Source organism: Mytilus edulis, chromosome 13, assembly GCF_963676685.1.
Source record: "Mytilus edulis chromosome 13, xbMytEdul2.2, whole genome shotgun sequence".
Lineage (NCBI taxonomy): Eukaryota > Metazoa > Mollusca > Bivalvia > Mytilida > Mytilidae > Mytilus > Mytilus edulis.
The window spans coordinates 9,000,603-9,019,098 of NC_092356.1; the positions used below are offsets into that span (position 1 = coordinate 9,000,603).

Consider the following 18,496-nt stretch of genomic DNA (forward strand, 5'->3'; position numbering starts at 1 on the left):
TGTAAACACATATTCAGTATATATCTTGAGTTTATAACAAGGTCAGTTCATTTTAAGTTTCATCAACATTTATTGTATATAAAATCTAATGCAGATCCCTGTTAAGAAGTAGGTTGATTCGGATGAATTTACATTACCAGCGTTATACTTGAGTTTTCAATTATAATAAGTTTGTTTATACATCTACAATACTAAACCAATCAGTTACAAGAAAATTCCCACAATGCAATGTTATTTTAGAGGCGAACCAATTAAATCGTACAAGAAATATGCAGCAGACATTTGTTCTCAAAATTTCTTCTACATTTTTTTACAGGCCTTTATTTTATCCAAAGCTTTCTTTGTGATTAAGTTTGTACATTTTGTCCTTTGTTAAACAACTTTTTGTGTTGTTTATTCTTTAGTTTTCTATGTTGTGTCGTGTGTGCTGTTGTTTATTTGTCTTTTTCATTTTTAGCCATGGCGTTGTCAGTTTGTTTTGGATTTATGAGTTTGACTGTCCCTTTGGTATCTTTCGTCCCTCTTAGATATTTTTTTCTAGTTAAACAACCTTCAGGTATCTTTTTCTAATGTTTATGTTTTGTTTGATATAACCATAAAGGGGAGATAACTTTACCTGTTGTTAAACAATGACGACATGAGTATCCAGATTCTCTGCTGCCTCCACTGTCGTCAGAGTCCTGATCAGAACATTCACTGGCAGAACTGGCGTCCACTGCAATATAAAATGTGGCCAGTGTCAATAGATGTATTTCAAAATAGCAAAATATCCGACAAAAAAATAAGGTGCAGCTAACAAGTTTGTAAATTGTTTTAGCTTTCAAGATTTGGTCAATTTAACTAAAATCTAAAAATTTCATTCCATTTAACAAAGATATATTTGACCTGAACTATAAATCAGGAAAAAATTCTATTCTCTATGTAGCTGTTTCCACCACATCTGTAAAAATAAAACTGGCTCATTGTTGAAGGCCGTTAGTAACGGTGACCTATAGCTGTTAATTTCTGTGTCAATTGGACAATTTTGGATAATTGGCAATCATACCACATCTTCTTTTTTTTTTATATTGGCCTTGTAACTTTGACCTGTAATGGATTACTTTTACACATTGTCACAACGTATGACCTATATAGAGAGTTGTCTCATTGGCACTCATACCACATCTTCTTATTTCTATTCATATTTCTTTTTTTAACAAAAACAAGGAGTTGAGCTGAAAGGGTGAATGATCAGGACCCTCATCCAAAAGTGTTTCCATACTTAATTTATCATGAATCTTTACAAGGTTGTGTATGAAAAGACTGTCTAAAGTGTTCCTCCAAATTATTTTAAAAGGGTGCTTTATTACTTTTGACAAAATAAACCAGTAAACAAGGCTCCGAGTCAGACTTTCTAATTGTTGCTCTAGGTGCTTCAAACATTTTTTCACCATTTTTAACATACATTTTCAAACAAACAAAATTGTTATAACTTCCCTTTTTACAGTTTTTTTTTAAATAAGAAAAAAGAGCCCCCTAGATGGTCATTAAAGTTGTTCGATTGCTGTCTCACTCAATTTTTCACTCTATCTCTTCTCCTTTTAATATACTATTAAAATAAGCTAAGGCAAGTACATTTTATGTACCCAGGGGCGGATCCAGCCATTTTAAAAGGGGGTTCCAACTACATGTCCCTATTCAAATACATTGATTGTTCAAATAAAAAATTAACCACTCATAAGTTCTATCCTTGGCTTTTATTTTTAGAATACTGTGGATTCATTTATTTTCCTGGGCAACAATTTTACTGGATTGATGACAATTTGTATTTTATAGATGGATGATTTCATGGTTTTGCTAAAGGATGCATCCATTCCTTAGGCAAAAAGAAGTAGATCGAGGGCCCCCTCTTTTTGTAGGAAAAATTTTGTTAGAGCTATCAATTCATTGAACTGTACCCATGAAAACCATGAAATTTAGTATCCAATGAATACCATTGAATGCACAGTAAGTTTGCTCTCAAGTCCGTAGACTAACACAAGTTCACATGTATTGACACACATGACACAAGAATTAATATATATCTCACGTCTTATCTAAACGTACTTAACAAGTTTATATGTTATTTTTTTACCTGATTAAACAAACGACAACATGTTCTTTTAGATCCCACACAATATTGAATATACAGTTTGTCGAAAGTTTATAATGTACAAAGACTTATAATTGGTCCATATGTTTGTTCAGGCCAAACACTCGTTCTTCATTTGGTTTCGATTTAAAGCCGATTAAATTGATATGACAGGTTCATTCAAACATCAACAAATACATAAAGTCGATTTAAAATCTGTCTTTTAATAAGTATGAATTATGTAAAAGTTTAATTAAAACTTCACCAAGCATTTGCATGTAAGATCTTATCTCTCTGATGAACTACTTGACAATTCACAATCAAAATGGAGAAGGCCTATAAATCCCTTTTGTATGAGAAATGTAAACATATGAAAATTTTAAAGAAATCAAAACAAGTTTTGCCATATCAGTTTAAATTGTTCCCAGGAAAGGCAATTTTTTTCAAAAGAAATGCCAAAAAATTTTCAGGCTCAAATTTTAACAAGAGTATCTATTGTACTTACATTATAGCTCTTACATTTTTTATTTTGGTGACAAAGTTTGCAAATATCATGTTCTGACATGGGAGGAAAACGCACTAAGTAAAAATTTTAATTCCAGTATACTGTTATGACTGTGGATTCATTATTTTTCGTTGGATAACAATTTTCGTGGGTACAAGTGAACCACAAAATAAAATGTTCAACAAATAACAGATTTTCTATAGGCTTGTATGCAGACTTTGGCAAAACCATGAAATCAAATATCCACGAACATGCATGTTTTCCTTAATCCACGAACATGCATGTTTTCCTTAATCCACGAACATGCATGTTTTCCTTAATCCACGAACATGCATGTTTTCCTTAATCCACAAAAATAAATCAATCCACATTACCAGTATACCACATTTATTGCGAAAAAAACTTCTGCCCTGAAAGATGTCCCATCAATTGTACACAAAAAATTTACATTAATTTTTTAGAAAAATTATCTTTCAAATTGAAGGTCAATATTATTCACTACATTTTCTAATGCTTCCTTCTGATTTTATGATGGCAATTTTTTTTAAGAAACTCTGTTCAAGCTGTTTTCAATTTACTGTTTACATTTGTTAAAGTAAGAAAAATAGTTTTTACAGACAATTAACATTATTCATAATTCATAAATCAAATCTATATAGATAATAATTCTTATTAGTGTTTCCTATCAGAAGGAACATCCTGGGAGGGGCAAGTGACTTACAGAACGAACATCGTGGGAGGGGCAAATGACTTACAGAAGGAACATCCTGGGAGGGGCAAGTGACTTACAGAACGAACATCCATGGAGGGGGATTTGGCAATTGACTTACAGAACTCCTTAGATTCTGGTCTTTGTGATCCTGGGAGGGGGATTTGGCGAATGACTTACAGAATTCACTAGATGCAGGTCTTTGTGATCGTGTGTTTCTTTTAAAAGCTGGTCTCTTGTGTCGTCTGACAGGCCTGTTTGTTGCAGCACTTGGCGTCTTTTTCCAGAAGTAATAATACTCAACTAATTCACCCTAAAATTAAAAAAATATATATAATAATATACAACACCTGATAATACAAGGAATTTTATATTCCAAAAGCATTTGATACCTACTTTTCCTCATAAATAATCCGAGTCCCTCTTTGATTTCTGAATTCACCATATCTTAAAATATTTCTCAACTTGAAACTTAATGAAAAATAACTATTGTGAAGAAAAACTGTAATAAAAAACAATCTTTACAAAGACTCTAAGGAATATGGTAAAATTCCTTTAAACTTCAATGCAAAGGAATAGGGTAAAATTCCTTTAAACTTCATCTCTTCTAGAAAATGGTACCGTGGGACCATTAATACTCAGTTCATATTCTTATCAATACATAATTTTATATCTTTTCCATGACTGAACAAACTTGACAGCAATGTCATTCATAGTTTTGTGCATAACATATAAAGTTTTTCATTAGTGAATATGTAAATTTTACAATCCAAGAGATAAATAATGCAGCAACAAAATTTCAATAATTGATAAAGTTAATGAATTTCAATGATTTGTCAATGGTTTTCCTTTTTTCAATCAGAATTTGAAAATGCAAGACTTGACACTAGATATAGGAAGATGTGGTGTAAGTGCCAAAGAGAGAACTAGGTGCCAATGAGACATTAGGTCCTAATTGATTGGAAAATATATAATCTTTTGGCATAAAATCGTCCCCAAAATGTTTCTCCTCCCTTCGTCAGCGGTTTATGTTTTTTTTTTTTTTGGGGGGGGGGGGGGGGGGGGGGGGGCAATTTTCATATGTCCCTCCCTTTGCAAAATCCTGGATTCATTCCAGTCTTTGTAAATATCAGAAAGTCACAGACTGCAAAACAACATCTAGCTTGGAGGATTTTGAGACAATATATATAAACCCAAAAAATTAATCTGTTTAGAAACATTGTTTATGAAATTTTAAATAAACCATCATCAACAAAACCTTTTAAATACAAGGAATACTTTTATAAATACCACACACAAATTATATTATATACCGGCAATGTTTCATTATTAGGTCAAAAGTCAAACCACAAATATTTAAAAATTCAACTGTTATTGTTTTATGTAGCATGACATTTCCACCACATAAACACTGTAATATGACCTTTATAATGTGATTGTCAAAGGTCAATTAAGTACCACTGAATTAATATCATGGCTAATGGACTGTTATGCTTAGTAAACTCAGGAATTATACAGTGGCAACACCCTGTAACCCTCAGAGACAGAAAGGTTGACCTTAGAAAGTCTTGTCTATTATATAAGGCACCATTTGGTAATTTTTAAATGTCCAATGAATTCAATCAGCATTAGCAAAGATGATACTTCATGAAGAGTTCCAAAGAAAATTTGTTTACATGTTGTAGTAGCGCAGGCATGTTGACTTATTTAAGAGGTGATCTTTCAGTGAAACAGTAAACCAAACCAACAACTGAAGTTCTGCATACTGTAAATTCAGAATTTATTGACATGTTTTTATTATTGCGAAAAATGGAAAAATGCGACAGGGTTATAATCGCAATAATTGAACTCACATTATGAAATTTTTTATATGAATCAAACAGGATCAAACAGGATTTTTCTGAATATTGCAAAAACTAAAATTGCATTTGAGTCTAAAATGACAAAATCATAATAATAATTAATGCACACAATAATTTCTGAATTTACAGTATCAGAAAGAGAATTCTATATATAGAATGATGCCTGATGTCCAATCTATATGAATGAAGTGTACAAATCTCGGTGAAGAGAGAAAAAAACTTTATCATCATAATAAAGTGATAATAAACTAAATGTAGAAACTTTATTATAGTCATAAGTTATATAATCCATCAGAAATATTTCAAGTAAAATATTTAAATATTTAAATGACAAAAACTGGTATTCAACTTCAAGTCTTATTTTGTGATTTCCTGTGAAATATAATTTTTTTTATTCATGTCTACAGAATTTGATGATTTTTTTCTTTCTGGAAGATGTTCTACTGACAGTATCTTTCTATTTATTTTATCTCTGCTTTTTCCCCCTTTTTCTTTCTGGAAGATGTTCTACTGACAGTAACTTTCTATCTTTTTATCTCTACTTTCCCCCTCTTCTTGTAATAAATACCAACATGCCAAGACTCTCACCTTCAGCAGTCAGCAGACATGGAGAAAGGTGCATAGCTGATCAACAATAATTACCAATAATGTTAATCAGGCAGTGTAATGACCCCAAGCTGTCAAGCTCTATTAGATATCAGTCAACCATACATTGTTACTTATAGCATGGCAAGCCCTTTAACTATTTGTGTTTATACCACTGGCATCCATATTGTTTGTGTACATCAATACACAATGTTTACCAATTCAATTACAAAGCATTTATCTTGTTTACAGCTAGATCTCATTAAAGTCATGCTATCTTATTCACGGCTTTTCATGTTTTTAAAAACAATCCCACAAAGATAAGTTTTCTTCTTTCCTTTCTTCTTGCACATTTGATTTAACATAATAACATTTAATAGGTATTCATCGACAAGGGGAATAACACCAAATAAACGTCCAGTCGACCGATTACTAGAGGTGAAAATGTCAATACAAATATTAAATGAGTCAACTTACATTATATTGTGACAGTTCTCTACAAAAAATCTCAAATTAGCATACAACACTAAAGAATACATTCCAAGTGAAGTGACTTCTGCTAAAACCAATATGGCCGCTTGTTCTTAGCCTCACAATCATACTAGCATAACATCCATACAGGCAGTTAAAGGGAAGGCTGAACAATTCATCAGACATTTCCCAGTATAAGAAGTGAAATATAAATGTACGCAGGGCAGGTAGCTTGCTTTCTCGCTGTTGGCAAGATAAAATACAATTAAAGGAGGTAAATGACAACCGCTGAGTTCATTTGATTAAAAACCCTGTAAAACTTTTAACTTTTTGAGTATATCATCGTATCTATGTTGATGTTAATAATACAGGTTAATATGCTTGGATCTTACCCACTGAAAAATTAGTCATGCATTGTTATCCTGAACTATACAAGGAAATATTTGGAGGATAAAACGGATGTTGACTCTTACAACTTACTTTATAAAAGTGACAAGTTTTATAAAAATCCGATTAGGATTATAAGCTGCTACTTACATTTGTAGGCATGAAAGTTTATAATTTGTTTTCTTAAATAGGAAAATAAGAAATAAAAAATTTGTAACATATAGTGATTATATAAATGTGATTATATACTCAAAATAATGTAAATCCAAATGTAAATAGAAAATCAAAAATCTATCTTTTTTAACTAATAACTTAATTTTTCATTATTCTAGGATTCTTGTAAAGTCAGTCCGGTGATATTGTTAGAAGTTACTTTTTAATTCAAATAGGGTCATATAATATACAAGCGGATCAATATTGCAGGATCATTTAAAGCTTGAAAAAATTATATACTGTGAATTCATTGATACATGTTTTTCTTAGGATGCAAATTTTCATGGATTCAGAAGTTGGAAACAATAGATTGCACTTATTCAATTTTTAAGAAACATTAAAGAGGCAAATGATAAGACCATGGAACTACCTACCCTCAAATAGCAGATTTGGTTATTATATAAAAGAATAAATAGGAATTGTGACCATGTGTCAGTTACAGCGAGGGCATAATGAATGTCAATTAAAAGTTAGTAATGCTTTACCAAAAATTCAACGTTTAAATATTATTATCGTACTTGTTGAATTAATACTGTTTTTATAAGTATGCAGAGGAAACAATAGATACATTTCCATTCATTATGTAAAGCCATAAATTTCATAAAAAGCCTTAAAAGTTGAGAGTAACAGAAACAATCCAAGATCTGCCTACAATTCAATTATGAGGTAAACATATTCTTGCATTCAATGTTCTATTGCTGCTCTTTAACTTCGTACTTCATTTGGCCCTTTAAACATTTTTTGATTCGAGCGTCTTTTTGAGATGAATCGCACGTCTGGCGTAATTATAAAATTTTAATCCTGGTATCTATGATGAGTTTATTTGCAAGGTTATATAGAAAAGAAAATGGGGAATGTGTCCATGGCACACAGATGATGTCAACACTTACAAATAATGTAATACTTACAATAACATTTGGTTGCGGCAAACTTAAGTAAGAGAAAGGGAACTTATAATTCAGCATTTTTTTTTATTTGTAAAGGGGCACAACTCTACGACAGTAAAAGTGATGCAACCAAAATTCAAACTTGATCTGCATTTTGTGGTGATTAGCAGTATGTATAAGTTTTAAAAAAGTTGGTTTTGGTAAACTAAAGTTAAGAGAACAGAAACCAATTTTTTGGACATACGTACACAGATAAACAAACTGACAACGGTAAAACTTAATACCCTCTCTCTCCTCTATGGAGGGGGGCATAAACAATGCCTGATGACATAACATATAAAATAGAAATCTATTTGCAAATCATTGAAAAGGAAAGATCAAATTTGTCTTTAAATCATCAATATGATATATCTACAATCATCACAGTTACAAATTAAATATTTAAACACAAAACTTAACTGTGTTCACTGTTGAGTGGAGAAATGTCATAGCAAAAGTCAAGATGATGCATTTATTTGTAACTTATTTTCCATTGGTTTTAGTTGATTTTAATGTTTATTTCTTGAAGAATAAACAAACTATTAATTTGTTACTAGAAATGTTAGCATTTTATTTACCTACTATAATGTAGAAAAGTTTACATTAAATTTGGTTGTAAGAGAAGCTTCAAATATCCAGTGGCGGATCCAGAAATTTTCATAACTGGGGGCCCACTGACTGCATAAGGGGGGGGGGGGGCCACTCCAGTCACGCTTCAGTGATTCTCTATATAAGCAACCACATCCCCCCCCCCTAAATCCGCCTCTGATATCTGAATTTAATGGGATAGGCAAATTTTGAAAGATTGAATATATTTTTGTAACACTTGTATAAGGAATTAAATTTTCTGAAATTTGTTATAATTTGTTGATTTTAAAATGATAAATAATATCAACCCTATATCATCCAATCAGTAGTCCCACATAATATCAACCCTATATCATCCAATCAGTAGTCCCACATAATTCTGTTGAGAGTATTATCTCTAAAGAGTTACCATTAAACTTGAACATTTCTCTAACTTTTTGCCATCAATTCTAAATGGAGTTCTTTCCCTTAGAACACATTACATTGGCTTTATTTCAAAATGTTTACACTTTCCAAAAAGAAAACTATTAATTCTAAGCAGGAGTTCAATTAAGAGTCAATCAAGATACCACACTATTTTACTCAGATTATATTATCTTGGAGTAAAAATGTTGCTGGTAAAATTTTATATTGCATAAGTAGGAGAGATGCTGTTTTTGTTATAAATAACTACTAGAACACACCCGAACCGCGAAATCGCGGGCATATACAGCTTGTAGACTGTTGTAGGATGATATTTTGTAAAAGATATTATGTATGGAGAATTTCATAAAAGGTATCAAAAGCCCTCTCCCTTTTTCCAAAGTCCGATATTTGTTTCCTTTCTGTTAAATTCAATTCAGTATTTTCGTGTGTCTGGCCTCAAGACCACAATTATTCTCCTTTGCTACAATGCTTCTTTTGGTAAAAGTCAAATCAAATTAACAATTTGCACCGTTTCAAACATGAAATAAATGTAACTGCTTATATATAGACCATTATTAGTCTAATAAAATATACTTCTAGGACAATCCATCAGTGTTTTCTTTTTCTTTTGAGAGCCTTATTAACATGCCAATGGTAGGATATGAATCATGTATAAATGACTAAGGCTAATTTGAGGGGTGGTCGGATGGGTCCTGATCCCGAAATCCCGGGCTTAAAACTATGAAATCCCGAGATGCAGAATTTAAAGAAATGCATATCCCGAAATCCCGATATCGAAAAATATATTCCCGGATCCCGTAAGGATCAATCCCCAAATCCCGAGCTTAAAAACACCCGATCCCGACGCCCCGAAAAAGGTCCGGCCTACTTCTAATCTCTACCTTACTTTCATTTTTGCCAAATCACTATTTTCCCTTTCAACAATAAATTATTATGCCCCATTTATGGGCATTATGTTTTCTAGTCTGTACATCCGTTCGTTCGTTCGTCCGTCCGTGTCTGTCCCGCTTCAGGTGAAAGTTTTTGGTCGAGGTACTTTTAGATGAAGTTGAGCATGTTTTACTTATTTTAATATATATGCAAGTGGTATGAACCCTTAAATAGTAAAAATTTCAAAGAAAACAGTAGACAGAATCAGGGCCGACTTTCTATACTAACATACTAACATACTAACATAGAAAGTCTCTGACAGAATACAGACAGTCTCTATATATTAAAGTAGTATAATCGTAGTTTACATGTAGATATATAAACGCGAAAAATAAATGTCTTCTCTAAGGAGGTATAATAGTTGTGGTTCTTGCGATCTAAACACCATGATATGAAACGCAAAAAATAATTGTCCTCTCTAAGGAGAAATAATAGTTGTGATTCTTGCGATCTTTTTAAAACACCATGATATTGAGAACGCTCTGAATGACTATTTTTTTTCCATTTTTGTTATCCATCATACGATTGGTTGTCAAGTGACATGTATCAAATGTTTTACTTATTTTAATATATATACAGCTGGTATGACCCCTTAAATAGTAAACATTTTAAAGAAAACAGTAGACAGAATACAGAGAGTCTCTATATATCAAAGTAGTATAATCGTAGTTTACATGTAGATAAACGCGAAAAATAATTGTCCTTCATAAGGAGGTATAATAGTTGTGGTTCTTGCGATCTAAACACTATGATATGGAGAACGCTCTGATTGGCTTATTTATTTTTCATTTTTGTTATCTATCATACGATTGGTTGTATTTGTGCATCTTTAAAACCGGAAGTCTTATCTATGACTAAAAGTCAGTCCGATGACGGAATCATATCCGGACTCCTGTTTTGTCGTTTTTCTCCCAAAATAACTCAATCTGATTAATCATAAGAATGGATGACAAATGCGACTATGCATGTTACCTATAGGACACAGAGGCATGATGATTGATTTATTGTGGAAGGAAGAGAAGCGACATCCAAAATGAGGTCTTCTCTTCCAAAAAAGTTAAAAAAAAAAAGCCATAAAAGCTTGAGTTCTGTTTAAACTGGATACATTACACTTTTAGAATGGGTGCAAACCTTTCGCTACTCTAGACAGCAAATGATATTTACTAATGTATGTATACACGGTGCACATCAAAGCATGTATTTTCAATTTGCATGTTCTGCACTCGGAGAATGTCTTCATCTTTGTACCTCATAAAAATCGTAACCGATTATGTAACGAACAGAATCACTGGTATGTTTTGTTTAATTATATATCTGTGATTATTGGTTGTAAATGTTTATCGATGTACCAAAACTATAAGACACTGCGTTACTCGGTATTGGCAACTAATTATAATTACATCTCAACTAATTGCACAGAAAAAAGTTCATCTGAAAAAAGGTTTTGCTAGAAAAATTAGTATTATCTCTTTTACTGTTATATATAGTAACAATAACATATTCTTATGCAAAGGAATCTGATGTTCAGTAGTTGTCGATGTTTGTTTACGTTGTTCATAAGTGTTTCTTGTTTTTCAATTTTATTTATAGATTAGACCGTTGGTTTTCCTGCTTGAATAGTTTTACACTAGTACTTTTTGGGGGCCCTTTATTGCTTGCTGTTCGATGTGAGCCAAGGCTCTGTTTTGAAGACGGTATTTTGACCTATAATGGTTTACTTTTATAAATTGTGACTTGGATGGAGGGTTGTCTCATTGGAACTCATACCACATCTTCCTATATCTATTGTCACAGTGTCTGATAATTTCCTGAAAATCAAACAAAACCAATTTTTAAGGTAGCAGAAATTGTGACTAAATAAAGTATTTACTAAATTCTTCCATCCCTTTAAGAAAAACTTGACACGAGGGACCTCAAAATGGTCAAATCCAAATTTGAACTCAGACATGAAATTTTAGAAATGTTCCTCTAGAAAAAGCCTACAGAAAATGATTTTTTTTAAAGCTTATTTCTACAGTAGAATACAACTTTGAATAATCTGTCCATCAAGAAATGTCAATATTGTTTTTATCATTGTGATAAAATTGCATAGAATAAGTATGACATTTAGAAGAATTAACAATTTCACATTTTGAATCCCAGACACTGTCATCATTATCATCTGACATTTATCTGTTCGTTATTCAAAAATTGCATTTATAAAGACACAATTATTTGTGATTTAACAGTAGCATGCACCGTTAAACACAACTTTGACTTATTTTGACATGAGCAGACCAGATAATATGCATTTATCTTTTCAGCAAAAATCAATAGGACAAAATTTCCATTGGATCAAGACGTAAAAGATTTATCTCTGATCTAAACAAACATTCTCAAGACCCTAACAAAACTAACATGACACGTAGGAAAATCAATTTTCTCCATTGTTCAACAACTTTGATCCTCATGTTTGCACAATATTGGCTAACTTATTACAAGTGGCAAACTCATTTATTTGCAGATGAACATCAATTCACTTTATGAGCCTCTTTTTGGTCATAAGTGTTAGTAACTCTTTCACCATGTTGTTAATGCTGTGATCGTAATTGCTCCAGCAAATTGTTGGAATACAGGAATCAATTCCATTAAACACAATGATCATGAATATGTCTTATTATAAGGGTATGTAAAGCTGCTCAGGGACCCAGTTAATCATGAATATGTCTTAAGGGTATGTAAAGCTGCACAGGGACCCAGAGTTATTATTTAAGGCTGGTTTTCAGTATTAATCTTCATCAGTGGATTTTTTTCCCAATAAGGCAATTTGAGTTGGCTTTATGGTAGCAGACAGAATTTCGGGGCGGATCGAGCCAATTTCAAAAGGAGGGGGGGTGGGGGTGATATTCTACCACAGGAATAAAATACATTAATAGTGGTATTTGGCAAAATATTATAAGAATTTTTGGGTCCTCAATCTCTTTAACTTTGTTCTTTATTTAGCCTTTTTTACTTTTTTATGAAAGCCTCACTGATGAGCCTTTTGTAGACGAAACACATGTCTGGGATAAATTCAGTTTGCTATATAAAAGAAGTAAAATTCAAGTCAAGGCTAAATTGAATGTTTGTCATAGCAGACACCAAAAAGTGATTTTTTTGGGGGAAACAGACAGGCTAAATGTTATTACTTTTAGGCTCTGATTACAAACCAAAATAAAGTTATTCTAAAGATTGTATTTCTGATAGTTTTCCTACTTTGTCATCAAAGCTTAGATCAATGGAGGGTAATTCCTGCGATAATTTCATGCTTCATTGTTGCCTAAGTCTATTTCATCTGTGTGTAATATACAACTAATACCAAAGTCTATTTCATTACTATGTAATAAGCAAAAAACTGCATGTGATGTAAGCCATCTATAAAATAAAATTGATCTTTGGTTCAGCTGCAGATGTGGTGATAGAAAACAGTGAAACCTGCTAAAATCGACAAAAGATTCAGCTAAAACTTGAAATAGATACAGTTTCAAGTTTAAATACCGCTACATTGACAACAACACTTAAGTAAACTGTATCTTTTATTGTCGACATGTTTCGCCGATTAGATCGACTTCATCAGGACAAAGTATACAAAATTGGAACCCCTGAAGTACAAAAAAATATGGTATCATGTATGTGACGTCATATCAAGTTTAATAACTTAATTAAATGGGAGTGAAAAGCATATCCTATGTGTGCTTCCCTACGAATTTAGAAGAAAGGAGAAATTATGGGAACGGATGTGGATTTCCTACATCTCTTTTTTTCAACTACTTCTGTATCCTTATTCAGTTATATCCGGTCCATCAATCCCAAGTTAACCCCCCCCCCCCCCCCCCCCCCCCCCCCTTAATCCAACATCCAACTATTTTATTTCCCTTATATTTTATATTCAACATTCCAAAAAGCACGTTCTTCCCCCCCTTTTCCTAGAACACAATTCATTTCAGACAGGATAATAAGTACAATTTCCTTTAGTTGATTTCACTGTAATATAAAACGAATGTTCTGAAGATAATAACCGCTTGATCTTGTTTGATACTCTGTGTAATTTCTGAATGATTTAACATATGAGAAAGACCTGAAGGATAAATTTATTTCTCCAATGAACAAACAACCGATTGTTATTAGTTTTTCATTAAATATCTTGTAAGATAAGTTTCTTTAACAACGCATTTCACACATGAGTAAGTCCAATATACACGTTTATAAGACAACCTGTGCCACACATTAAAACGCATTAAATATATTTAGTTGTATTTATGGCTTTTTTACAGTTACTAACCTACACCTACATTTCTATTGTTCATAAAATTATTACATGGATCTCAAAAGTCAGTCAAAACCAGTCACCATTTAAGGGGGTAGACCTTGGTTCAGGGAGATAACTCTTTAAATCAGTTAAGTATTTGTAAAAGTAAAGTTCATCAATGAATTTTAAGCATTTACCTGAAACAGATTGAAAATAATCTATGTAACCTAGAAGCTTTGAATATATTTTTGAAAATGGTTGACACAAACGTACTGATGATTTTAAGAGTTATTTCCCTTAACCTAGGTCTACCTCCTTAATAAGATCACTGATACTTGATGAAATTCAAAAAGTTTTAATATTTTGATTGTTTAACAATGGATAAAAAAGCAAGATTAATTATTGCAAGTTCAAGAAATGATGCTTTTACCTAAAACTTGCAGCAAGAAGAAGTTGACAGGGTACAACATTTAGTATCAAATCAGAAACTGTATGTTACCTTAATTACATTTCGGAAACTCTTGTCAAGCCCAGTTAATGTTTTCTTTCTGCATGAGCAAATTACATGTTAGTTGAATGCACATCAAATGATGCAAAAAATAAAGTTAGCAGCATGTGGACAGACCCAACCTTTATAGCCTGTATTTAATATGTATTTGATGTGCATTATATGTATTTGTGCACCCAATAAAAAAAGGACATTAAGATTTCTATCTCAAAATACTCCAGAACCATGTTCGCTATGATGGTGATGGATTCAAAGGTTAGAAGTGAACATATAGAGAGGCATGGAAGGGGGTTTATTCTTCAGTCTTAACCACAGAAGTTACACTAAATAAGGGGTGAAAGGACTTTTAAAGATGATTAAAAGACTTGTTTATTTATACTTTTAAAGTCACATTTCCTTATAAATAATTGAATATAAACAGTTTGAATTAATGGAAGAATTTTGTGAAAATATTCTGATAATGTTTAAGACAGAAAGCTAGTTGACTACAAAACTGGGTTCCTTCACTTCCAAAACATTTCACCTTTATCTCCTCTTATTCTTACACTTCTCAGTGGCAGATTTAGTGATTGGAATCCCCCCTTTTTTTTGACGATCAATGCATTTGAATGGGGACATGTTGTTGGAACCTCCCCCTTTATCCTTGGGTATAACCCCCCTTTTTAAAATCGCTGGATTTGCTCCTGCTCGTGCTGTCTGCCCGTCTTCCCTTCTTGTCTATTTCAAGCATATTTAACATGATTATCACAAAGAAGGTCCAGTTGTTCAGCCTGTTTAGAAGTTCCTTCATTTCTTTCGTATAACTTTAAGGTGGTACCCAACACTTTCACTAAAATTAATTTGGCTCGTTTAATTTTCATAAAATTTTTGAAAAAATATTTACTTTAACCCTTTAACAAAAATATTAAAAATTTAAATTTTTTTAAACCAACCGTTTTGTCAGAAAAATTACACTGGTTATATAGCAGTTTGACAAAAATCAATTTTGATCATTGAGAAGCTAAATATTCCTTTTACAACACAACGTAATTAAAATGTTTAGCTGACTTTACAGAGTTATCTCCCTGTAGTGTTAGGTACCACCTTAAAGGAACAGACTAACCTGGCAAACAAAATAACAAGCCAACAATGTACATTAATGCTCTCCTTTAATTAATTTTCACTAAAAATATTTATATAGAAAATAATGAATGGTTTCAGAGGTCCTTTCAATGAGATATTATCAGTCCCTTTTAGCTTCCCCCTGACTTTTTGAAAGTTTAAAAGGGTATAATTGATGACTTTATAAAAAGCAAATCAATATTTCACTTTACAATAAAACATTTTAAGTCCCATATATATTTATAATGTATGTCTTTTTAAAAGCCTTTAAAACCCAAAGTCATTGTATTGAAATATTTGCTTTTGTGAACGGGGAACAAACAACTCACAGTTAAGTGAGAATGGACCTTTAATTCCTAAATAAAACTTAAACTGTATAACAAGCCGATACAAATATTTGTAAACATTTCAGTTAAACAGTCAACAAAACATTGTTTAGAAAAATGATTGAGTTGAAAAATATGGTTATAATGAATTAATTTCCGTAAAATCATTTATTTGTGACCAAAGATGAAAGACTTCATTTTTCACGTTTTCAGGCCAAATGTAACAAATACTTTGCTTTTTTTGATAAACTATTTTTTAAGGGGTTAATTTGATTCTCAGTTTCCACATTTTTATCAAGAATCTTATTTCAGAAGTAAATATTATACAGAAATTCATACCATTTGAAACAATTTTCAATTTTGACCTTGAAAAACTTCTTCACCTCTGACATATCTGGTTTTTAAAGTTCCAGTTTATATAATACAAAGAGATTACCTTTCCAAAATTGTGCAAAGGTACAAATATTCAGGAATAACAGCAAGAGATCAAATTAAAGACCATCTGTAAGGGGTCTAATTAATGAACAACAGAGAGAGGTCAAATTCAGGAAAATCTGTTGAAATAAAAAATATTCTTTAAACCTGATCTGTACAAAAAAACTGATGCAGGAAAATTCAAAGATCAAAAATGAATTATTCATGGCCTTTCACAGTGAATTTTTGTCAATATAATTCTGTGTTATTCATGCTGTGACCACACAAAACATGTCGTGATTCAATGTAACTACTACACTTCTATTAGCTACAATATCATCTCTATAACAACAATGTAGATAGGGAGAAACATCCATTGGGATATGATATTTAATCTTGATAGGGTTATTTCATATGATTCCTTATATTACACAAAAAAATCCACTGGATTGATACAATTTTTTTAAAGGTTATATCTTGTTTCTGAAAAGGGACTCTGAAATAATCAGCAAATCTTGTTTCTGCATAATTTCTAGGAATTAGTCAGCAAATCATGTTTCTGAAAAGGGACTAAATTAATCAGCAAATCTTGTTTCTGCATAATTTCTGGGAATTAGTCAGCAAATCATGTTTCTGAAAAGGGACTCTTAAATGGTCTGCAAATATTGTCTCTGAAAAGGGACAGTCAGTCTGAAATGAAATATTCCTGATTTACAAAACCCCAACTTTCAGCAGACACTTACCGTTTCTTTATGTGGAAGTAACTCTTTTCTTATCTTGAAGAAGTTTTTACCATACTGTCGAAGACCTTTCACAAATCGTTTCTGAAGGAGAAAAAAATGTAATATTTGAGCTGCATGTGAAAACACTGACATTAATGGCTTATGAAAAATCATTTAACTTTACAATAATTCTCATTACAATTAAGAACTATATTAACATTTTTTTTTCTTTAATTTGGATTATCGCCCTTGTTATCAAAGTAATTTCAGCAAATCAGGGGGGTTTATTTTGTGATACTTGCACATTTTTAAAATTATGTCAATCATCAAACTGCTATTGACAGAAAAAGTAATGGATTTGCCGAATCCACTTAATCACATACCGTATAATTACATAATAGGTTAATAACATAATTTTCTTATACACAAAAAATTTCCTTTTCATGTCGTTCATTCTAGTACCTTAAAATACCTACAGTGCACTTAAGTGATTTTTCTTTTTATTTCAGATACATTAACCTTGGATATTTGGTCCCTAAGCTGACAATGCTAATCTATAATATCAACCCTTGGACTCTTGTTTATTACAGAAAGCACTATGGATTTAACCATGTACTACTCTGCTAACCCTTTGACTCTAGGCCCAGACTTATATGAGTTGTTTATTACAGAAAGCACTATGGATTTTACCATGTACTGCTGTCTCTGTAAAACACCTATCTACTTTAATCCAATCAAGAAACCAATTTGAGAAATCTGTAAATTTTCCCAGAGCTTTCAACATTTACACATTGTAATCAAAAGCCTTTATGCTACAATTCATTACTCATTAATTTCATAGCATTGCTTACACAAACGTTAAGGAAAATGGCTGCCTACTAAACCAGTTGTTTCTACTGGTAAATTAATAATATATCATTTCAAATGCTTATTAGCTTAAAAAGTTACAAACAAGCTGACAAATCTATCAACGTCTGTCAAGATAATTCAGTAGCAATATTTTGTATTTAATTGCATTTCTATGTAGCCATTGGCAAACTTATTTGAATGCATCCAGGCAAATTAAGATGAAAAAAAAAAAGATAAAGGGTATAACATCAATTAGACAGCAACAAACCAACAACTTGAGCAAATACAAAAAATATTCTGTAAACAAGGAATTATTTGAATCTGGAAAAATTTTTGATTCTGGAAAATTGATTAGAAGTGTATGATGTAGATTCAAATAATTCCTTGAAAACTTGTATAACATTAAAAAAAATTTTTTTTAAGCCACCTCATGTTTTCAGTAAAATTTTAATGAGTGTAAACTGATAAGTTTTTACATTGACCTTCCCTTCACAAATGTGTTTTCAGGCATTACCATCCTTCAGAAACATTTTTTTCATTCAACATTTTTAGTATCAAGTGAAGTACATATTTTTGTCTCTTGACCCACTTTGCTAT

General features: G+C 31.7%; 1 protein-coding gene across 29 annotated transcripts in view; it reads right to left on the reverse strand.

Annotated features, from left to right (window-relative positions):
- LOC139501891 (arginine-glutamic acid dipeptide repeats protein-like) overlaps nt 1-18,496 on the reverse strand; it is a 96,972-nt gene that overhangs the window by 17,676 nt on the left and 60,800 nt on the right. For all 29 annotated transcript variants that reach the window (XR_011658681.1, XM_071291143.1, XM_071291139.1 and 26 more), the window contains 3 exons: nt 17,072-17,152; nt 3,505-3,637; nt 617-715 (listed from right to left, as the gene is read on the reverse strand). Coding sequence is in view for 28 of the 29 variants with exons in the window: in XM_071291143.1 (XP_071147244.1) it covers nt 617-715; nt 3,505-3,637; nt 17,072-17,152 (313 nt within the window). In the remaining variant the exon portion in view is untranslated. The remainder of the gene's footprint in view (nt 1-616; nt 716-3,504; nt 3,638-17,071; nt 17,153-18,496) is intronic.